Source organism: Zootoca vivipara, chromosome 8 (assembly GCF_963506605.1).
Source record: "Zootoca vivipara chromosome 8, rZooViv1.1, whole genome shotgun sequence".
In the NCBI taxonomy this organism is placed as follows: domain Eukaryota; kingdom Metazoa; phylum Chordata; class Lepidosauria; order Squamata; family Lacertidae; genus Zootoca; species Zootoca vivipara.
Window position 1 is genome coordinate 63,902,011 of NC_083283.1, and position 24,020 is coordinate 63,926,030.

A 24,020-nucleotide genomic window follows, 5' to 3' on the forward strand; every position below is an offset into this window, starting at 1 on the left:
ATTCTACACATGTAAAAACAGGTTGATTCCCGGACCGCCTGCGGGCCAGATTTAGAAGGCAATTGGGCCTGATCCGACCCCCGGGCCTTAGTTTGTCTACCCATGAGCTAGGCAGTATGGACAGGTGGGCAGAGCTCCCCAGGGCTTGGCAGGCCTGACAGAATGGCTGAGGGTCAGGGGTTGCATTTGGAAACTGCACCAGCATCATTTAATAAAAAAGAAAGCATCAACAATATGTGTAAGGCTGTAAATTAGTCCTGGCCACAGACCTAGGCTTCATTACACTGGACTTCGCACACCCTCAAATAATAACTGCTTGCATTTCCGAAGCTTAACAAACAAATGAATTAAAAGTGTATCACATCTGCAGTTGTGGGTTTTTTTTGGGGGGGGGGGTTTGCATCTGATAGCAAAGTTGAATGCGAGTTGTAACTGCCATTTGCACACTTCCCTTCTGAATTCCAAGTACATCTGGTGGCAGATTTAACCAGCCAGCTAAGGAAGGGAACCAACAAAAGAATCCTGGTTGGACTAGAAGCAAAACAAAACTACAGAGTGCATCACCTTAGCCTACTACATTAGTGGGTAAAATACTCAAAATATTCCTTCAATAAATCCATTATCAGGATTTATTTACATTTACCAGGGGACGGGGACGGGGGGAGGACATGCCACTGAACTGAATGGAGCTCACTTATGAGAAAACATGTGCTTAAGATTGACTTTTAAAAAGAAAAAATGCAACTAGAAAACTGCCTGATGTTAAGAAGTGATAGATGCAGAGGATGAGCTTGCATACTGAGGGGATTTTTCTTCTTCTTTTTGTGAGGGGGGGTAGTGTATTTATGTGTGCTGTGTACCCAGAAATACATTTCTCCTCTCCCCATTCCTTATAAGTCAGTGCAGGTTGTGTTTGGAGCAGGGAGGTAGGTTTCGCCCTCCTTGCAAATGTTGTCCAAAACTGTTAAAAGGGATTCACTTAAGTGGGAGAAACCACACTGGCGTATCTGAAGACACAACTGGAGTACCTGGTACCTGACCCATTGACACCAGTCCTTAAGTATTAATCTTAATGTTATCTGCACAATCCAAGCTGCCATTTTTTCTTGGTCACTGAGAAGCGTGACAGAATGTTGGGAGCTTTTATGGAGATGGTAACCTAGAAGGGCCTTTATATATGCAAATATATCTCAGCAACGGAAATTGCTCTATGGATTACTTAAGCATTCAATGCAACCATTATACGTTACCTTTCGGAATAATAATAAAGACTACGCTTTGTGTAGTCAAGGATTCATTTTTTATATGTATTCATTTATGAGCTGTTTGTTGAAAGAAGTCTCAGAGGCAAAGCTCTTGAGTGGATAAAAATTTAGAGTGCATTCTGCACTGTGGCACATTTACTTTTTGAAAACGGACCTGCTTTCCTTGGGTACTACTTAAGGAAGCATTAGGACTTAACCGCAGTTGGATTTGGTTTCGTCTTTGGGAATAAAGAATTAAAGGTATTACCCATGCCACAGAACTATGCCACTGGAAATGAATGTGTGTATATTTATTTTCAATCCGGAGCTAAGTTTAACACTCGAAACAAAATGGATCAACATTCTATTAGAATGTACAGAATCTGCTTTTTGGGGTAAAAAATTAAAATAAATCCAAACAAATTGAAGGGCAGGGAGAGTAGAAGGAAAACAACGCCATGATGAAGCAACAGCCAAGGGAACGAAGGGGCAGCACAGCCCTGTGAACATTTGACATGTTGAGTATTTTTCAGTATCTGCCTGTCTGCATCAATTGTGCTACTTTCAAAGCACATATCAAATTTAGAGAACGTTGACACAGCACTAATATATTGTCTCTATGTGAATTGGAGCTGAAGTTTGATACATCTGATTTTTCTTTTGTCTCCTGCTGCTCTGATAATGAGCTTTCTGCATTTCCTAATCATATGCACTCTTTCTTCCTGGAATTTCAGACCTGGGTTACTTCTCCACTAAAATATGGACAACCCTATCACACACTCTTAAAAGGGAAGGGGGGCACCTTTGAGATGTGATCATGACATATTTATTCATATTAAAACCAAGATTTATATCCTGCCTCATTGCAGAAGCTAACACCAAATAAATATAAAAAAAATGTAGCAGTGAAGTTGTGGGGGATCATTGATTTCTAGCCTATAATGTAGCTGGACTTAGCATTGACTAAAAGAAGGCAGGATAGCATATGGGAAATGGGTGCAATGGGGGGAGGGATTCATTATAAGCAGGAGGAAAGCTAATAATTAATAACAGATGGTAATAAATGATTTATATGAGAGTATATTGGGCTTTCTCAGAAAGAAATGAAGGTCTTGGTCACATAAGATACAAACAGGTTTCAACATGTGTCCATTGGCTGGTACATCTGGGCAAAGAAATGAAGAACCCTTTTATTTAAAATGTAGAGATACCCTGTTTCTCATATTTTAAGACATACCCATAAAATAAGCCATAGCAGGATTTTTAAGCATTCAAGGAATATAAGCCATACCCCGAAAATAAGACATAGTGATAGGCGCAGCAGCAATGCCGGCCACGGCAAGGAGGAGGAGGAAAAAAATAAGACATCCCTTGAAAATAAGCCATAGTGTGTTTTTTTGAGGAAAAAATAAATATAAGACATGTCTTATAATATGAGAAACACGGTAGAAGATGGGTTTTTAGCTACTTGCAAAATTTGGGCTTTTCCTGTACTCTACCATCTGTTCTGCTATGAGAAGCAACCACAATGGTCTCATAAAACACAATGGAGAGAAACAAGTTAACTGTGAAATGAAACTTGGTACAATCAGAGTCACATAAAGTGGATTTATGTTCAACAAGGCACCTTTAAATATGTGCCTGGCCAGAGCAGGACAGCACAGTGTACCTTAAAAGTTAAAGCATAAACCTTCCTGCTTCAGTTACAAACATACTTGGGAATCTGCGATGGCAGCTTCCACCCAAGATATTGGGGGTGGGGGCTGCGCAAAGATACGGATGCAGAGAAATCAACAGAAATGGATACCTTCCTTTGATCTCGTAATGCTTGCTATTCCAAGGGACACAGCCTAACAAAGTTCATCTAGGATAGAAGGGATGGTGCAATTTCTTTAGAACTTTTGGGTGACTGACACCTAGGCTTAATATTGATTCAACCAAGTCCTTGGAATAATGCAACTCCCCTATAATGAGAAGGGGAGGCCCTGATGGGACTGCTATGACTGGCTGCAGTTGGCACTGACCCATCATAGGGCACAGGAGCTCTGCTGACAAGGAGGAACTGCTTCCACAATGTTAATCTACATGTGATGCTTAATGGTACCCAGGAAACTTAGGTGCCACCTTTATTCTTGGCTAAGGTGTGCTGCCAGTCCAGAGTCTTGCTTCCATCTCTTCCCATGCTTCATTTCTACCTTCTGCACAAATTTGAGTTCTTGGTAGGTAAGAGAAACAAAATGTGAAAAATTCCAAGAGCTTGGGCCAAAAAGATGATTAGCCTAAGACAGAATTGGTACACATTGACCGTGAAAACCTAGCTGACGAAGAATTGCGAAACAGGGTCTTGTCCTGGAGTTTATTTCAACTGGAACTTATCCTTAACATAAAGAAATAAAGTCATTTAAAGACTGAATAGCTAATCATCTTTTTGGCCCGAGCTCTTGGAATTTTTCGCATTTCATTTCTACCCTCTGCACATACATTTGAGTCCACAGCCCATGGAGGATGGCAACTTGCGCAATGGAGTGCAGCTGAGGTTGCAGGGCAGAAAATGGCCCTGTTTGCGCTCGCATGCTGCTTATTGCATTGCTTCAGTTCACTCTTGCAAACATAGGAATCATTTAGATCATGGCTGCATTTTTAAAGATGCTATTCCTGATAGCATCTGGTCAATCATTATTAAGTTGTGTATCTCTTAGGAACAGTTGGGACGTCTGCTTATCTTACATCAGGCATCCCCAAACTGCGGCCCTCCAGATGTTTTGGCCTACAACTCCCATGATCCCTAGCTAACAGGACCAGTGGTCGGGGAAGATGGGAGTTGTAGTCCAAAACATCTAGAGGGCCGAAGTTTGGGAATGCCTGTCTTACATGATATGTTCCCTACGAAAGCACATCTAGGGGTTTTATTTTCCCAGAGAGAATAGTGAATGGAATTCTTACGAGCAAACCGTTATAAATACAATTTCATCAAAATCAGGACTGAAATCTTTGTGTTTTGCAATTTTCCTGGAGTCAACACCTAACTCTGAACAGAACTGGACTCTGAGTCACGATCTGGACGTTTGCTGGACTGCTGACTTGTGATTTTGATTGTTTGCTTAAGCCTTTCAATTTCAGTGCTGTGTTTTATTTTTAAACGCTTGCTAAACAGCATTTTAAATTGCTCCTAAATCTTTTAAAAATGCTTCTGAAGGGCATTTAAAAATAACTATTTTGTGCTAATAATGAATTATTGCTTCAAAACAAACGATTAGAAACACTGCCGTAACATCTGCCAGTAGTGTAATATGTGATTGTGCGTGCTAGCTAGCAGAAACTGACAAAGGAGTGTGATTTTGACATATGACATGCCCAGGTCATGATAAACCATGGTTTACTGGGACTTGAGAGAATGTTCTTGCTTCACTCCTCACCCCTGCCCCTAAGCATAAGCAACAAACTACGATATCTGGCTTAGCACTATGTCCTAACCACGCTACACCACTGACATTTAGAATGTAAGAAGAACCCGCTGGATCAGACCAGTGGCCCATCTGTCCATGGTCTCACATGCTGTCTAGGGGAAGCCCACAAGCAGAACCAGAATGCAATAGCACTCTTCTCCCCTGTGGTTTTCAGTAACTGGAAGCTATGTCCTAGAAGTTCCAGTAAAACTAAACTCCCCTGTGCTTTCATGACTGGAGTGGGAACACAAAAATCCACACATATTTAATCAGGGACTCAGTGGTAGAAAACACCATTTCAGGTTGCCCACAGAAAGACCCAGGTACAGAGGGAGCTTGCATGGGCAGAACTAACCTTGGCTTCAAATCCTGTTTTGTTAGGAGTGAAACAAACCACAGCCTTCAGTTTGGATATTCTGCTAACCATGGTTCATTGTTCCTATTCATGTGAGGAGTGAAGAGAAAGCTGTCTAAACATTCACAGTAAAACCACTAACTGTGATTTACCATGACATGCAAATACAGCCAGGAGTAGCTACTCATGAGATGCCTCTTTCAAATGGTTCCTTGGCCATATACTCTGTAGTAATGGCATGTCACAGTTTGTTATCCTGGAAGCTTGTTTGGAGTTGCATCTGTGAGAGCAGGACTCCACAGGAATCTGGGAGGAAGTTTTGCAGCTAGCAAATTCTCATATTTACATGGTGGATTTAATTCCACTCTATTCAGTGGGCTCAGAGTTGCTTGTTCCCAAATCATTATCAAATTAAATGAAATTATTTGAGGGATAAAAGAGGCTAAATGAAATTTTAAAAAATGATTCTTTATAGACATAAAACCTATTGAAACAACAATCTTGAACAACCATATCTTATTGTACACAATCTGTTGCAATAAGCATCAAAAGGGCAGAGTCAGCTACTTCTTTGTACTCAGTTACACATAAGGAGAATCAAAAGTGGTTTATCATTTATTTCTTTAACACCAGCCAATAAAATAAAAATTGCTTACAGCAGCTATATCAAGGAGTGATCGACCACAAGGCCATTCTATATTGTCTACAACTTGACTTTTCAGAGATCTTGGCATGGAAAACCAATCTTTTGAATGATTTGATGCATGTCCATACCACAAATCATTATTCCATGCCAAAGCAGTTTTCAAAGTTGCCCCCAACCACCTTTTCCATGAGACAACAGCCCCGTGAAGAAAGAATGTACATTTAACTTCATGGATTTGGTCCTGAGTCACAATCAGACAGTATGCAAGGTGCATTTACAAAACTAAGTTGACTCACAGAAACCCATGGTAGAGGTCAATTGGATGCCACCGTATAAATATGACTGGTGCTGACTGTCTTTTACCCCCAGTTTGGAATGTGTGCTTTAGGTTGCCTGAAGAGTTCTCACGACTTTATAGAACCAAGTGGCACACATGCAGAATACATTTTCACTGAGTTGAATCTTACGGACAGAAACTGCAGCCAAATAACTCAGTTCTACAATAATATATCTTACTTCCAATGTATAAGGCTCAGGATTCTTTGGTACTTGCCTAGATACTCTCACAAGTGTATGCAAACCCAGATATATGCACTTCACACATATCCTCAATTACAATCAAGCTAATGAGCCAATAAATCAAATCACAGGCTGCACCTCATTATTTTAGGCATCCAAGTTCAATTTGCTTACTAATGGCTGCATGGCTGCTTTTAATAGATGTGCTATTAAAAAGTAAACATAATGAATGAATAACTATTTAGGCATCATTACCCTATAAAGATGAAAAATTTCAAAGAATGCGGAACCCATGGAAGCTACTTACTTATTTTTTTAATTGTGGAAAAATGCTAATCATAAACTCAGATTGCAAATGTACATTACACAGAGGAAAAGAGCTAGTAAAAGCATCAACAGGTCTTTCCCAACTTCATATTGATGCTGAATGAGCTGAAATGGCTAGTTTGTACACACATACTAGTTGTTTGTCCTGAATGAACAGTACAGATGAGAGAGCAATTCCTCACCCCCACCAATTTGGCATATTTTGGGGTTTCCGAATATACCCAAACAAGGTTTTGATTTCTCAGCGGCCTCCTTTATTAATTTCATTATTTCAACATGGACACAGCAACATCCCAATCATTAAATTTGTTGTGGCACCTCTAATTCTCCTGCGTTGTGACATGACAACATCACAGCGAAAGCATGCAGTTCCATAGCCCACCCAAAGCAAGGAACTTCACGAATGATTCCTTGATCCTGCGTATGTACAGAGAGAGACGTTATAGGAGGACCAATATACTAAGGGGATTTTTAATGCTTTTGGGTGGAATTGCAACATTTCCCAGCATTGGTGGATCTTCATCTTCCCACAACCACATGAGCCAACTTTGACAGGTGGCCTGCCCCACCCACTTATCAATCATCTGATGTCATGACGGTGTCTAGTGATTGACAGGTGGATGATCCACCCATCATAGTGGGTCCACATGGGTGGGGTGAGAGGTCTTCTTTGCCAACTTGTTTCCCATAGAGAACACACTAGCTCAAAGCAGAACCCAGGAGGGCTGGACACTCTGTTACGCAGCTGATGAGCAGAGGGTTTCATCCTGCTTGCTGCAGAGGTCTGCTTCGCCAGCGAGCTCCCCGCAGAGAATGTGCTCGCAAAACAGCATGCATCCCTGCCCTGCTCAAGCTGACATTCCCCAGTGACGTCAGCCAATGGACAGGTTGGTGTGGTTTGGGGAAAGTGGCCTCACAGGCCAAGTTCGACCTCATGGTGGGCCAAGATTGGTCTGTGGTGCCAGAGGTTCCCCATCCCTGCATTATAGCACAACTGGGCTGAACAGAAATGCCTCCAAGTCGACTATCTCTGATCTGAGAGTGGCTGGGGGAACCCGGCCAGATGGGCGGGGTATAAATAATAAATTATTATTATTATTATTATCAGCAGCAGTGATGGTGGTGGCAAGGCTGCAGAAGTGGTGTTCATCTCAGATCGGAGGAAAGGATGCTATCTACTCATTTGGATGCTGTCTTGCCATCTGGTCCCTCTTCAATATTGCACTAGTCTATGGTAGTTTTGAACCTCCAAGAGATTATTATTTTACTGCAGTTCCTTTCCATCTGAAATAGCATTGTGTCAAATCATTGCTATGTTTCCTCCTACCCCTTTGGACCTCGTGAGTGCAGATAACATGTTCTTGCCACCTGGAGATTAGCTTCGGAGCCACTCTCAGATGATTTTGCACATCTTCAGTGGTTCACCATTCTCTTCCTTCCCAGCTCTTAGCATGTGGCAATGATGTACTGTGAGCCTAGTTTCAGATGTGCTCCAGCCTCTGGAGCAAAAGACTGCAGTTGGTTGTTATCCCTGGTCAAGGCAAGGCACCCTATCCCCAAGCCTGTGCCATTCTGCCATTATTAATTCCCCCCCCCTGCAGTTCTTCAAAGCAGCAGGAAGGATGAACTGGGAATCACACTGGACCTGGGGCTTGGCTCAGTGAGTTCTGCACATATCCATGAGCTTTGGGCAGTTGCCCACCTTTGCTGTGTGATGGCTCCAGCCATGTCACCCAAGGAACTCCCAATGTTGCGATTAGGAAACATATTGCACCATGCTGTGGAACTCCCAAGACTTTCCACAAAAGCCGAGTGCTGGAGCATCATCGCATAAATCTGTGATACTTTTATTTGTCCAGATTTGTTTACTCTTCCAGCTTCTCTCCCAGGCCTCCCACTTGCAAAGTCTTCTCAAAGCTGTTTAAGCAGAACTAGACAGACAGATTCCTTTTGGAGTCGCAAGCTCTTTCCCACATGTCTTATGCGAATCATCAAACCTGAGACTTCTTGGTAGCCTAACCTTCACCATGTGGCGGTGAAACCTCTGTGCCCTTTTCAGTTAATATTGATTAGGCGAAATCAATAAAATTAAAGACATGTTTGTGTGTTTTGTTTTGTTTTCTTAAAAAGCACCACCACCTACAGAAAGCTGAGATGAATTTGCCCATACAGACTGCTTGCAAATGCTACTGATTCAAAAGTTAACTTTCAAAATATTCAGCAAATGAAGTTTGTTTCAAGAAATAGGATATAAGCTGCCTTTGCATTAAGAATGAGCAACTTGCCTCTTCCTCCATGCAGATGCCTACATAGAGAGCCAGTGTGGTGTAGTGGTAAGAGTGTTGGACTAGGACCTGGGAAACCATGGTTCAAATCCCCACTCAGCCATGAAGCTCAGTGGGTGACCTTGGGCCAGTCACTGCCTCTCCTCTCAGCCTAACCTACCTCACAGGGTTGTTGTGAGGACTAAATGAGGAGAAGGGGAACTATGTACACCACCTTGAGCTCCTTGAGGGGGGGAAGTGAGCTAGAAATGCCATGAATAGGCCGCCACTGAAATGGATGGGAGCATCACAATGCTGCTGTAAACAATAGGAAGCAGAATTCCCAGGCGTTGCCCTCTGCAAACTCTCACTTTCCTTAAACATCGTTCCAATGTTTCAATTTTACCTTGAATTGTATTCTTTGGTTAATGTCAGGCACGCGGAACTGTTTCAGGAAACGCTCGTCTTTGCTCCAGAAAAGACGGATGTCAGGGATCCCGTACAGGATCATGGCCAGTCTCTCCAATCCCAGGCCAAATGCCCAGCCGATTTTGTTCTCCGCGCCAGCTGCAATTACACAAAGAAAAACACACAAGGCTTTAACGGGAGAATAAATGCAACAGTGAGATTGGTATTCTAAAATGTGGAATACAAATCTATTAAATGAATGGATATTAAATACATAAATGAAAAGCTGCGTTTCCTGTTTTAAAAAAGTTCATATGAGGGAACTTTTTAAAGAACCAGCCGTGCCTGGTAATTTTAGGCCGCATCCCCCAAAAAGGAAATATATATCAGGAGTAGCTAACATGGTGCCCTCCAGATGTTGCTAAACTGTAAGTTCCACCAGCTCCAGTACCTCACAATGAAGAGCACAAAATCTGCAGAGGAAACTAATGGATCAAACATAGTGCAGTTAGTGCACCTATTGTTCTCCATATGGGAAGAACCAGTCAAAACCACAAGCAAAATCCCAGCGCAAGGTACAGGTTGAAGGTCAGGGTTGGAAGCCTGTCGGGATGCGGGTGACATTGCCAGATCAATCCGAAGTCACAAAGCGACCTTCCGCTGAACACATTGTTTCCAAAGTGGCAGCCAATTAGTGGGTGCAGATGAAAGGCTGCTTGAAATCCTGCCTGGCAAATTTGAAAAGCCAGGACCCCGTTTCTCTTGGCAGACCAATGCATTGCAAGTCACTCTGCTCTAGGTAGGAGGGAAACATAACAGGTGGAATTCCAGTTCCATTCCCCCCCCCCAGGCCCACCTGGGAAATATCTGGAGGAAATGACGGCCTATTTGAGTTTCGGCTACCAGGATGCCATTCTTTCAATATTGCCAATTGCTTGCTTTGGCAATCAGGCTGGTTCCCCCCCCCCACATGTGGTCAGATGCCTTTTTCTTTTTGGGACATCTGTAGCATTGCTTGTTCCTTAAAACATCTGATATTCGCTGCGTGGCTGTGAAGAAAGGTTGTCCACGTGGATCAGCCCACAAAATCCAGACAATGGGAAAGATTTCTAGATTAGCACTATTATTACTACCGGGTTAGTAAGCAAGTAGCTCCAGATAACTCGAGCAAAAAAAGAGCAACTTTGCAAATAATTATCATTGTTGGCAGTGCTGTTGTGCACCTAGATTAACTACAGAGGTAAGTATCATCACCGCCATTTAAAGAAATGGATGACAAATGAAATGCCAGACTCCCATGATTCTATAATTACAGTGTAATGGCAATTAATGCAATCTTATTTCTTACTAGAAATTATGTGAAATGCTAAAGGGACCACTGTGCCTTTTAAGACTTACCCTTATCATCAAGTTGCATCTCGTCTACCATTATCCAAAATATAATTGAAAGACCAAAAAAAAAGCCAAGCAAAAACAAACTTGGCAGGCAGCTCTTAATTGCCTGCTCCTTTCCTATCTAGCATGAGGCCTGTCAGCAAATCTCAAAAGAAAAGCACAACGGTATGTGTTGACATTCGATCTCCACTCATCACTACAAGCCCACTTTGAGCATCAATCACATTTGTTAATAAGTGAAATGGTGTGAAATACCAACATTTTAAATTACTGGAATGTTGTTTCGCTATTGTCAAAAATTCCAGAGACCTTTCTTTTTTTAAAAAAAAGGGGGGGGGGAGAGAGAGACAATAACGAAGAATTTAATCCATGCATTTCAGAGACGGGGTGGCAATCATAACCATACACTGTCTTCCATATTTCCTTGTATACAACTTGTGTTCACTACTACTAGGCTTTGTAAAAGACTATAGGAAATCAATCAGGATGAATACAGACAGCCTATATCAGAGGAAAGCATTCTGGTTGCCCCCTCCCCCATGCTCCAGACTACAACTCTCATCAGCACCTGTCAGCGTGGCCAATGGACAGGAATGATGAGAACTACAGTCCAGAACTCCAAGAGGGAGCCAAGTTGCCTAATCTGGTCTACGGTGATTGGCAGCAGCTCTCCAAGGTTTCAGATAAGCATCTTCCCAGCCATTGCTGGTTTTATGTGATTCCCAATCTCTGTCACTCATTGATCCCTGTAGTACAATTAGACTAGCAGCAGTCAGCTTGGTGATGGGCACAGCTGATGCAGGTTGTCTAGCCTGCAAAAGGACTCTGACTGCTGGAGGTAGCTGGTTTCTAGAAGCAACCTTATAGCATGTGGTAAGAGGTGCTTATATGCTTAATGAAGCTTGTTAAAAGTAAATTAGTCAAATATTCCAAGGCCTTAGCTAGACTCAGTTAGAGGGAAGACAGAAGATGAGTGTTCAATGGAGAGTTATGAATCACAAAAAAAACTTGTAACAGCCTGTAAAAGCACCTGTGACTGGCCAATAGCAAAAAATCCTTCCTTTCTAAATGGATGGACATGTCTGGTCCAGTAGGGGGTAGAGCTAAAATATGATAGCTCTCCATTTGCTGAACAGCATCTGCTTAAAGAACTACAAGGTTGATTACTTCAAACACAGCAGCCAAATTCATCTGGTGCTCGGTGACCACCCAAAGAATAGTTACGAGCTTCAAGCTTGAGTCATCAAGGTAGGCCTCAAAATAAGCAAATATATCTATCATTAGAAAACAGCTGACGTTTAATAACCTCAGCTCATGGATGTGCTTGGCTGTCACCATGCAAATGAGCTCATTTGGACCTAGGCATTTGAAAACAGAAGCGTACCTACAAACAGTGATGTTAAGATCACATATATTAGTCAGATCAACTTTGTGCATGTGTGATGACACGTTACAGTAACCATGATTCACCTTCCCCAGTATCTGGACTCACTCTACCCTAAAAAACGACCATCACACCAGCCTGAGTGTTGGAATGGGCCCATTGTTTCAACCTTTTCTGTGACTGCAGAATGACACCAGCTGTTAAGAAGAAACCAGGTAGCAAATACAGGTAGAATCAACGTATTCTGACAAATAATAATCTTATACTGAAAATTCAAAGGCATTCATCAGAAGACATAAGAATAAAGTTGACCTCTTTAAATATTTAGCCTACTGGCCATGCTCCAAATGCAGACCAGAATGCTGCCAACAATTTATCATTCTTCCCTTCTTCCCTGACATGTCTTTACTTTTGACCTTTCAACATACCGGTAGTTCATCAGGCAGTACTCACTACCTGAATAACAACCTAGACTCACTTAACATAAGTTTTATGCCATAAAAAGCAAAATACCTTTCATTGGTATTAGGCTGTTGATAAAACTATGTAGAACTTTGAACTGATCAACCAACCAAGCAACTTTCTTTTCATAAACCTAAAGTCATTGATGGTACCAGATTAGCCATGAAGGGATACGGCATTGTTTGTGCATCCGGATCATTTGGGGGGATGTATTATGGAGGCTGGGAGTGTTAAATAAATGTGCTTTTATGCAGCAAAAAAAAAAAATAGTTTGGGGAAAATCCTGCCAGCCAAAGGAGAACAGAACAGGATGATGCCTTGACACATAGTTATTCCACATATTATTAGGAGGAAGGAAATAACTTGACCTGGGGATCAAGGGATGGGCTGTAGCTCTGGGAAAGCACAAGCTTTGAACACAAAAGTTGAGTTCCCAGCATCTCAAAACAGAACTAGGGCAGACAACACTGCCTCAAACCCTGGAGAGATGTTGCCAGTGAGTAGATAGTTCTAGCTAGACCAGTGTTCCCCAAACTTGGGTCTCCAGCTGTTTTTGGACTACAACTCCCATCATCCCTGACCACTGGTCTTGCTAGCTAGGGATGGTGGGAGTTGTAGTCCAAAAACAGCTGGAGACCCAAGTTTGGGAAACACTGAGCTAGAAGCCTTGAGTGGGAAACCTGTGGTCCTTCAGATGATGTTGGGTTACAACTTCCATCAGCCCCGGACAGCATGGCCAATGATCAGGGGTGGGAGTTGTAGCCCAACAACATCTTCGAGGCCACAGGTTCCCCACCTCAAGCTAGATGGGGTAAATAATTGATAAAAAAATTTCCTTAAATAACTGATAGTAGGGAAGAGTTATGAAAAGGATTAGCCAAAGCAGGAGAAGGTAAGAATATCAGCAGCGGTCAAGTAGGACAAACAGGGCATCCGTACAGTTCTCATACCATTTTCACATGTAACACCAAGAAATGCATCTGAATCTCTTTTGTGTTTGTTTACGCCACAAAATGAATGCTGCAAACAGCAGATAAAATTTGGAATTGGGGGAAAAAATGAAAGGTAGCTTTTAACTAATATAGGTTTCACCTTTACATTACAGACTGATTAAAACACAAACTTATTTAAGTTTCACGTTTGAAAATACCCTTAGGCTGTCCATAATATATATAGCTGGTGGGCTGCTCTATCATTCCATTGTGTCTCAAGCATTCCTGATCCAGCCTCATCTATTTTCATGTTCATCTAGGAAACAGTTGAGGTGAAGGTTACACAAGGGAGCAAAATGAAATTTGTGCCTTGTGTCCCTGGAGAACGAGCCAGCTCTCATTCGAGTTAGCCCTAGAGGTGTGCTCAAACCATCATGTTCTCTTTCACCTTGGATCAGAAATTGTTCTCCAGATGAAAGACAGCCAGATAAATGAGAGAAAATGCAATTAAATGTCTGCCGCTGTCACACAAAGTCACCATAGAATACGACTCCCCCCATTTGCTTTGTGTTAGTTACATTCTAGAACTGCAGTAACTAAACGCCATTTCAGACATTATATCTTTTGTCCAAGTCAGCCATGTGCTCTACCTTGAGTTTACACAACTTGGGCATAAGGACTGCCTTGCAGGATCAGACCAGGAGATTATTCAGCCCAGCCATGGGCAAGCTCCCAGCTCAAACTGAGAAGCAAGCTGAGCCATTTCCTCCCAAACTGGAACATAGTACAGTGGTACCTTGGTTTACGAACTTAATCCGTTCCAGAAGTCCGCTCTTAAATGGAAACCGTTCTTAAACCGAGGCACACTTTCCCTAATGAGGCGTCCTGCCGCCGGTGCCCTTCCACCGTTCGGATTCCGTTCTTAGACCGAGGTAAAGTTCGCAAACTGGGACACTACTTCCGGTTTTGCGGAGTTTGTAAACCAAATTGTTCGTAAACAGGACTGTTCTTAAACCTACCCTATTCCTGTGAGCTCCTAAACCTCTCCCCCACCCCGACCAGCCAAATACCTGCCATCATTCCTTCAATTTGACTTACCAGTCTGGCATTTGGGAGCCAGCAAACCACAGCAGGCTGTTGTAAGGAAGGGAGGTGGTCCCCCCCCCTCTCCACCACCCACCCACTTGGCATGCTACATAGCCCCTGCGGAATGTATTTTCCCCAAAGATCAAAGCATGCAGTCAATGAGATGCTACATCTTCAGCTAGATAATTTTTGGGCGAAAGCCCTGTTCAGGAGTCTACTTGTGCAATGAGAATCAAGTGAGGGAGACCACGGGCATGCTGGCAGTATGCCTTCCCTGATATCTAACATAGCTCCGTCGGTAGAGCATGAGACTCTTAATCTCAGGATTGTGGGTTTGAGTCCCATATTGGGCGAAAGATTCCTGCACCGCACGGGGTTGGACTAGATGATCCTCGGGGTCCCTTCCAACACTAGAATTCTCTGGTTCTTTACCAGTTCTCCACAAGCAGATGGTGGATGTTCTTCCGAATCAAGGAGTCTCCCCTAACCTGTGAAAGTTCCCCGCATGATTTTAAACCTTGCATATATTCAGGGCTGTAGACTGCACATGGAAAGACCTGGCTCCTAAACTGCTTTAACAGGTAAGCAAAAATGTTCATCTTCTTCCCCAATATAATGGTAGGGCATGTGCACACAGATTTTACGCAGTTACATCTGGTTAATATAGCTACTGTTAGGACTAAAAACTAAAAAAGTAATCTATCCGTGGGTGTAGGTAGGGCTGCTGCTACCCTGTTTCTCATATTTTAAGACATACCCATAAAATAAGCCATAGCAGGATTTTTAAGCATTCAAGGAATATAAGCCATATCCCGAAAATAAGACATAGTGATAGGCGCAGCAGCAATGGCGGCCGCGGCAGGAGGAGGAGGAAAAAATAAGACATCTCTTGAAAATAAGCCATAGTGTGTTTTTTTGAGGAAAAAATAAATATAAGACATGTCTTATAATATGAGAAACACGGTACTTCAGGTCCACCCCATTTAGCCTTTAAACTGATTACTTGAGCTTCAAAGAAGATAAAAGAATTTATGTTTGTGTGTGTGTATGAGAGAGAGAGAGAGAGAGAGAGAGAGAGAGAGAGAGAGAGAGAGAGAGAGAGAGAGAGGCCGGGGGGGGGGGGAGTGGGAGAGACAGAGATGTTCAGTTGCTTGAAATGAAAACAGATATCTTCTTGCATGCATAGCAATGCCTCAAGGTGACTTAAACAACTTCCTTTCACATCAAGAGCTGAGAGGGAAAACACTGCAGTACCTCAAAGAGCCAAAAGTCAGTGGCTTTTGGACAGCAACTGAGCAACCTAGGTGTTGACACTATCATATCTTATGAGCTAAATGGGGCTTAGCCTATGTGGCACTGGGAAGGGGGTACACACATGTTGGTTTGGTGCATTATTAGATAACCATTATCTGGTTGCATGAACCCCCCACCCGCCTGCATCGTCTCCCTATGCCAGATGACTGGGAGGGGAATGAGTCTTGCTTCATTTTGAGCACGACTTTGGAGAGAGGTGAAGCACCTCTCTTTTGCCACTTCCTCTTTCCTCGGTCTTTATAGGGAACTATGACCGGAGCAGCTTTTTTAAGTTCAGCACAGCACCTTGGAAAGCGAAGGAAGACCCTGTGAATTTGCCAAGCCCCCTGCAGCTCAGTCAGCAGAGCGTGAGACTTATAATATCAGGGCCGTGGGTTCGAGCCCCACTTTGAGCGAAAGATTCCTGCATTGCAAAGGGGTTGGGCCGGATGATTCTCGTGGCCCCTTTCCAACTCCACAATTCTGATCCTGTGCATTGATTCTACGCATCAGTTCATGAACAGCTCCGGAGAAGGGACAGAGACTGGACTGAAAACAAGCGCAGGCACTGCAGCAAGCTGTTGTCCAGTTATCTAAACTGAAGCCCTGAAACACCAGATAGTATTGCAAGTAGTTTGCAAAATCGAAAAGAAATCCAGGGGTAGGTTAAGGGGAGCGATAAAAATGTGTCCGTGTTACAGCTGAGCAAATAAGGCAAACGGGGTGGGCGTTAATAGGGTGCCCATGTATCCTAGTGTACAGACCATCTGCTTTTTCAGAAGGTCCCAGATTCAGTCCCCACATCTGCAGGTAGTGCCGAGAGGGATTTCTGCCTGAAACCCCAAAGAGCCACTGCTAGGCAATGTAAGGCAGCTTCCCAGGTTCTAATGCTTCCCTCGTGACTGGAAAACTTGCCTTTTCGCTACCACCTAGTTGTAGTTGAAGCCAGGCGCCATTTAAAAATGGCCAGCACGCGGTAAATGATGCTTTGCCAGAGCATAAGACAAGGAAGGCTATATACAGAGATCTCAGGAATGCTGGTGTGTGAAAAGTTTTGCATGTAGAGGAGTTAAACAGTCAGGCCTCAAAATAACTTTAGAAAATCATAAAAGGGTTTCTAAGGCAGTTTCAGCAAAACTCATATAAGATATAATTTCTGAAACTACACACTTACCCACAGCGAAACATTAAGCCAGAGTTTTGAAAAGCTATTAAGAGGGATTGAAAGAACTTCCAATGGCACCTGTGACATTCACTTTCAGTGTTAATATCCTATTTTACCATGATGGCAGAGTAATAAGCTTTTAATCGAAAAAATGCAATTATACTACAATGAAGCACTGCATTACGAATAAAAAAGCACATTGTTCTTTATGCTCATTGTTCTTAGGGTCACACTCGGAAGTTCGCAATCCATTACCAAGTGCAAAAGTTTCTGCTTGGATGCGTTTCATACTGAAATGTTAGAGAGTCTAGCACCTCAAATGTCAAACCGTTATTCACAACATTTGTATACGTATATTCATTCTTCTAGGTAGCTCACTACAGTCTTGTGAGGTGCTTGAGACTGAGAGAGAATGATTTCGGGAAGGGCCATAGCTTTCCAGGTTCAATCCCCGGTATGAATCTCCCAATTTGAAACACTGGGGAGACACACCCAATCAGTGTAGACAACAATGAGCTTGATGGACCAATGGTGTGACTTGGAATAAGGCAACCTGTGTTCTATGATCAATGCATGTTTTATCTGAGACAATTCCAGAGAGACTGTGGGTTTTAATTGGGGAGAGGAGTTGCACTTCCAATGCTTTAGTTCCTCTAAGACAGGCATCCCCAAAACCGGCCCTCCAGATGTTTTGGGACTACAATTCCCATCATCCCTGACCACTGGTCCTGTTAGTTAGGGATGATGAGAGTTGTAGTCACAAAACATCTGGAGGGCCGAGTCTGGGGATGCCTGCTCTAAAACGTCTCTGTGCTCACTTGTACAAAGTTTGTTCCAAGCAGCTAGTCCTAGATATCCTTTACACATGCTTCCCCTTTTTTGAAAACAACTTTCCCCCCTCCTGCTTAGGGTTTTCCCATACAGTCAGGTCAAACTGCCTTATTTCAATTAGCACACTGCATCATTTCCAAACTTATTAGCTTCTTGACCCTATTGAAGAGACCAGGTCATATCAGAGTTTTCAAGTCATACCAAGCATCTCCCCAGACAAGAGAACAACTATGCATGACACTCCTTTATCAAAGGAAGTGGTTTGCAAACTTCCTGCTTCCACACTGGTTTGTCTGCTGAGGAATCCCTGTGAATTTGCCCCAGAACCTTCCTTCCCAGAAGAGCATTCTGGGACCTACTGGGCCTCGCCAGAAGTTGCATAATCTCGCTCAATCCGCTCACGATGGCAAGAAGGGAGCCTGGCTGTAGTGAGCAAGATAAGCCAGAGGTCTCCTCCAAGGTAATGTGGAGAGGATTAACCTCACCCCCTCACCAGCTCCAAAGTTCACTGAGCCCTGTGGCTTGTTATGGCTCTTGCTGGGCACAGTCACAAAGCTATGGCCATCCTCCATCTCCATCTCATAGCTGGAAGAGACACAGAGGCACCTTTCCACCAGGCAGAGACATAGAAAGCCCTTCCTATTCTGAGCTTGCGGTGCTTGTAGAGAAGGGCAGAGGCAAGTCAACTTCCTGTGCCCCTTTGGCTGGTGTTCTGCAAGCTTGGGACACTGGCCAGATGGACACAAAAAGAGAGACTTTGCAGAACTGGCAAAACTGACGGGAAAATTCCGGAACCAGCGAAACCAAGCATTCCAAAAGGACTGGAATAAATTTATATTATATTTGAAAGACAACTGTAAGCAATTAACATCATTAGCAGGGTTATCTGAAGATTTGTAAGATGAAATTGCTACCAATTCAGGTGGAGCAATTTAATATTTTAGGTAATGATATAACAAGGATAGGAAATGAAGTAAAATGTAAAGTTTAATTTTGTAAACCATTAGACGGGAAGGGGGGGGGGAGTCGATAGGCTCAGTTGAGCCAAAGAGATAAAATAAGAGGATATGATGTTACATAATGTGATTATATGTAAAACCAATAAAAATCATTTAAAAACAGAAACAAAGAGAGAAAACCTCTGCCCCCTGCCCGCCCTTCTGAATAGTTGGAAGAAGATTGGTTTCCTGCCCTCTATTTCAGTTCCAAGCTTAGACCCAGAGAGAGCAGGACTTTGTGCTGCCTTTCAAAGACATAGCATGAGGTCAGGGACAAGACCTGTCCTCTTGTGGTGAGGGTGGGAGGCTCTGTCAGTAACACATTTTTGATGGCCAGTAGGACCAGCACTGTGGTCTAAACCACTGAGCCTAGGGCTTGCCGATCGGAAGGTTGGCGGTTCGAATCCCCGTGATGGGGTGTGCTCCCGTTGCTTGGTCCCAGCTCCTGCCAACCTACAAGTTTGAAAGCACATCAAAGTGCAAGTAGATAAATAGGTACCGCTCCGGCGGGAAGGTAAACAGTGTTTCCGTGCGCTGCTCTGGTTTGCCAGAAGCGGCTTAGTCATGCTGGCCACATGACCTGGAAAAACTGTCTGCGGACAAACGCCGGCGCCCTTGGCCAGTAAAGTGAGATGAGTGCCGCAACCCCAGAGTCATTTGCGACTGGGCTGAACTGTCAGGGGTCCTTTACCCTTAGGACCAGCCAAAATGTGTCGCTTCCTGGTCTTCTCCTATAACCCTGCATAACATGAAAACATTTATTAGGACACACATTGCATGGAAAGATCACCGGTGATGGTAAGTTGTGTTTAAAAAGAAGTTTGCCATCTCCACACTTATCTGCTCATCGAGGAACCTCAGGCTTCCTTGGAACACAGTTTGAAAATGACAGATGCAAAGGCTTCATCCAGAAGCATAAACTCTTCCTTTTCCCTAGCTGCATGCATGCATGGAGTTGCTGTGCTTAGAAGCCTCTAAGTTCACCACTAGGCCTGGCAAACTCAGCATTAACTACTGCGGGAGAGAAGTTGCCTGTCAGAATGTAGCTAAAACTGGAATAATTCCAACCATGAACTGGCAGCTAGTCAGATGAGGACCAATTTTCTTAAGGATGGTTGAAACAAGCTGGCTTATGATTAGAGAACAAGGTTAGAAAACACTACGTACAATGCGAAATGTTTAAGCTTTGCACCAGCACTGAATATGGATTATCATTAGGTGTCAAGAACAGTAATTAGGCAATTGATTAAGCCATGTACTAATTGTATGCTAGGCTGACCAAACAAGCATGCAAATTTATTTGGCTATTAAAGAGATGTAAAGAAATATGGATTTTCAGCCAGTCAACAGCAAGCTTTTAGAGGTGGGTGTTTTGCCCTTTGGGGTAGACGTTTGAACTTCTGATCGTTTTGGAAAGGAAAGTTAACACCTGTGACCCTCCTACAACAAGAAAGAGCTCATTTTATCAGCTGCCTTGCAAGCTGGTTTCTCAGCATGAGAAAGAATATGGGAATCTCAATGAAGATGGACTAATTAAGAGACTTCCTTTCCCTCTAAGCTATGAGGAGGCACTCTGTCTCTTGGTCTATGAAGCCCTTTCACAGAGAGGGGTTAGAAAGAAGCTCAAACGTCCACACTGGTAGCTGTCCACACCGAAACTATTAAACTGTCTTCTACAGAGCCCTTCACCATATATGGGCCATCTAGCCCAGAAGTCACAAATTCTGGGGTCCCATGTACACATTTTCAAAGTGGAAAAATTGTTATGTGTACCACCCACACAACCCAGCACACACAACTTATTACATTCACTATAATAACATGATTTCCAGGAGAAGCCAGAGATGTTCCATCCCTGATAGAATGGCGGGAGGAACCAGCTAGGGAACCACCAAAGGAAGAAGGCTCAGAACCTGGGGAGTAGTGATGGAACAATGATGAGTGGTCGGGGGGGGGGACAGGAAAGAGGAGGTGTCGGAAGCTGAATGGGTAACAGGGCTTAGTGAGCTGGGAGAGTGTGGCAGAAAGAATTCCAGAATCAGAGGGAGAAGCTGAAACAGATGAGTGGGATGAGGGAGGCCAAGAGGCAGAGATGAGTCAGGCTAGTGAAGTCACAGGTGTCTCTCCCTCCTGCCACAACAAGCTCCCCTCCCCTCCAGTCTCCCAGAACCAGAAGAGGCATGAAAAGGGCAGAGGAGAGGTTGGCTGCCCGCAGGCGCAGTCTCCGATTGCTTGGGGGAACACCCTGGAGAGAAGGGGTCTGCAACACGCCAGCCCTTTCTACAAAAGCAAGCAATAAGTGGCAGCTTGTGGGTTAACTTGAGCCTGGGAGTAGCCCCTGTGATCCTCCAGCTAATGTTGGACTTTCTCACTTCAGCCCCAGTCACCACAGGAATTGGTCAGGGATGGTGGAAGCTGAAGTCCAACAGTATCTAGAGAGCACCACACTGATTCCCCTGCCCATTTGTCCAACCTCTCTTTTCCTAGGTAGAACTAAAAGAAAATGCTGCTAGGTTTGGTACCAGAGAAAACCTAGAGAGACAGATCCACTATTGCATCTTACTTGGCAAAATAAGGCTTTCCCCTATAAGCAAATTACTTACACACAGGATTGCAAATATATATTAATTTGGTTCAACTGTGCAAGATTTACCAGGCTAGAATATCAAATGCTCTCGGGCTACTGTACTTTGGGCTTGCGCTATGTGAAAAGGCACTGATGAAATAGAATTATGAAGCCCCAAAAGCATTTAATAATCACAGAAACGAAGCACATGCACTAATAAAATTAACGTTAATAAACTAGGTCAACGCTGAAACAAAGGAAACAGCTAGACAGGCAAAATGCTGCAAACCTTCAGGGTTGCAATTTTCAATTCAACTTTCTCTTCTAGCATTTTACTTCATACAGTAACGGTTGTGGGTTTTGTTGCTCTTTGACCTGTGAAACATAGGCATTAGTTACAAGGCAGTGTGCAGGGGAGGCCTCTCAGCAGGATCCCTATTTGCAGCTGCAAGCAGTCAAGTAGCTACTTAGTATAGTGTCTTTTGGAAGAAAAGCTCGTGAATCAACCTTCTATCATTAAAAGTGTTTTAATGGTGAGAAAAAGGCTTATACTCAGGGCCAGCCCTACGGCCAGGCTGGGTGGCACCCACAGCAACCGCGCTACACCTGCCCGCCCGCCCACCGTGCAGGGAGGGCGCCGGAGGGATCCGGCGCACCACGGCGCCAGGGGCGCTTAAGACGGCCCCACTTACGCAGGCTGATACTTAAAGGTAGTGAAGCCTAACAAATTGAGTAAAAGACTGCTGCAAGTATTTCAGGGTTTAGCTTTCTACATACTAGATTGCATTGCGTTTAAAAAGACAAAGAGAGAAGGGGGTGGAGGTAATAGGAAAGGACAAATTACTCCTGACTTTCTGTCTGTTACAGGATCCCTCATTCACACAAGGACATTTTAGTAGACTAGAAGGCGAAAGGTAAAAAAAAAACCCCAAAATCGTCATTAAAGCTCCTGTCTAGAAATATCTGACAATTATTGTTCCACCACAGAAGATGGTTCGAGTTATTTTGTGTGTTTGTGGCCGGGGGGGGGGGGGGGGATTGGGACATGATTAAAAAATCAAGGACAAAAGAGGAAACTCACTGATAGGATCTAAAGAAGAGGATGCACTAAAAGCTGTGCATTTAAGTGTTTTGAATTGGGGGGGGTCCTTTGAAAAGAAAGCTTAACTCTTGTTAAAAATTTCTGGCATTAAAGTTTTTGGGTGGGCTTTTTATACAGTATATCTATTCTTGCAATGAAGCTCAATGGTACTGTTAAAGGATTGGGGGGGGAGGTTTCAGTAGACAGAACTGCTGAACTGTTAAAACTGGATTCTTTGTCAGGTTAATGGCTATAGCAGGCTTCCTCAACCTCGGCCCTCCAGATGTTTTTGGCCTACATCTCCCATGACCCCTAGCTAGCAGGACCAGTGGTCAGGGATGATGGGAATTGTAGTCTCAAAACATCTGGAGGGCCGAGGTTGAGGAAGCCTGGGCTATAGCAAGACCTGGAAGCACTATATTTTGCATGACCTGTGATCTTTGGATGAAGGGATGGAATGAAATTTAATAAATATAATAAATAAATGGCTTAAAGAGTGAGCCATGTTGTCACAGAGACAAACAGGTGGGCCTTTTTCTCCCCTCACCTGGCTGGATGCCAAATACAATTAAAAATCATGCAGCATCTAGTAATGCACATTACAATTGCTGCAATAGGGAGAAAAAAATCATTAAGTGGTCTGCTAAGACCTTCTGCCATTTTCAAGTGGTCCCTGGGAAAAAGTTTGGGAATCACCTTTCTACATTGAATGGCAGCAGGTCTCCAGTGTGTCACAGAATCCTAAAATTATAGAGTTGGAAGGGACCCCCAAGGGTCATCTAGTCCAACGCCCTGCAATGCATGAATCTCAGCTGAGCATCTCTCCCAGCCCTAACTAAAGCTGCAGGCATCAGGGACCTCCTGCGTGCAAAGCACGCAGGTCTGCAACCGCAGTAGTGGTTTTACTGAAGGTGGTTGTGTTGAAGGGAAGCATAGAAATTTTCAAAATTAAAATCGGAGCAAAGCCTGTTCTATATAATGCAAGAAGACACCGACGAAACGGAGAAATCTAGATCCCAATTCTGCCCTTCCCATCCTTTGCCAGCCTTTGCCAGCATCCAACTGCCCTTTGACTGCCTTGCTTATTTAAGGAAGTCAGCTTTCGTCGAGCGCCCCTCATCGCTTCAATGCAAGTGCCAGGTCCCTCCCAACAAGTGCCTCATCTTCTCTGGAGCCCTCTAGACATTCCTGTGCAGCAATTACCATATATACTCGAGTCTAATGCGCCATCAAATTGAATGCGCACCTCAATTTTCAGAACCTTGAAACCAAAAAAAGTATTTGCTGGCAAATGTAAACGTGCCATCAAATCGAATGCAGACTTTAATTTTCGCAGCGTCATTTGGTTGGCCAAAAAAAGGTGAGCATTAGATTCAAGCAAATACGGTAATAAATGGTAATGTATGCCATCTCTCTCCCTCATTTCTGTACAGTGTAAATATTTTATGAGTTTGAGAATGGCACTGAAACCTTGTTGGAGGACTATTGTCTTGCAAGCCTCTCGGTACGTTGCCAAAGAAGGGCGCTCTTGCCTTCCATGGTTGTATACGTGCATGCACACACAATCCAATCACGGTGTGCAGAAAATCTCAACAGAAGTCTTGACATCCCTTCCCCT

At 43.5% G+C, this 24,020-nt stretch overlaps 1 protein-coding gene across 2 annotated transcripts in view; it reads right to left on the reverse strand.

Annotated features, from left to right (window-relative positions):
* Positions 1-24,020, reverse strand: part of FARS2 (phenylalanyl-tRNA synthetase 2, mitochondrial) — a 203,221-nt gene that overhangs the window by 73,583 nt on the left and 105,618 nt on the right. For both annotated transcript variants that reach the window (XM_035126402.2, XM_035126401.2), the window contains one exon: positions 9,208-9,368. In XM_035126402.2, the coding sequence (XP_034982293.1) occupies positions 9,208-9,368 (161 nt within the window). The remainder of the gene's footprint in view (positions 1-9,207; positions 9,369-24,020) is intronic.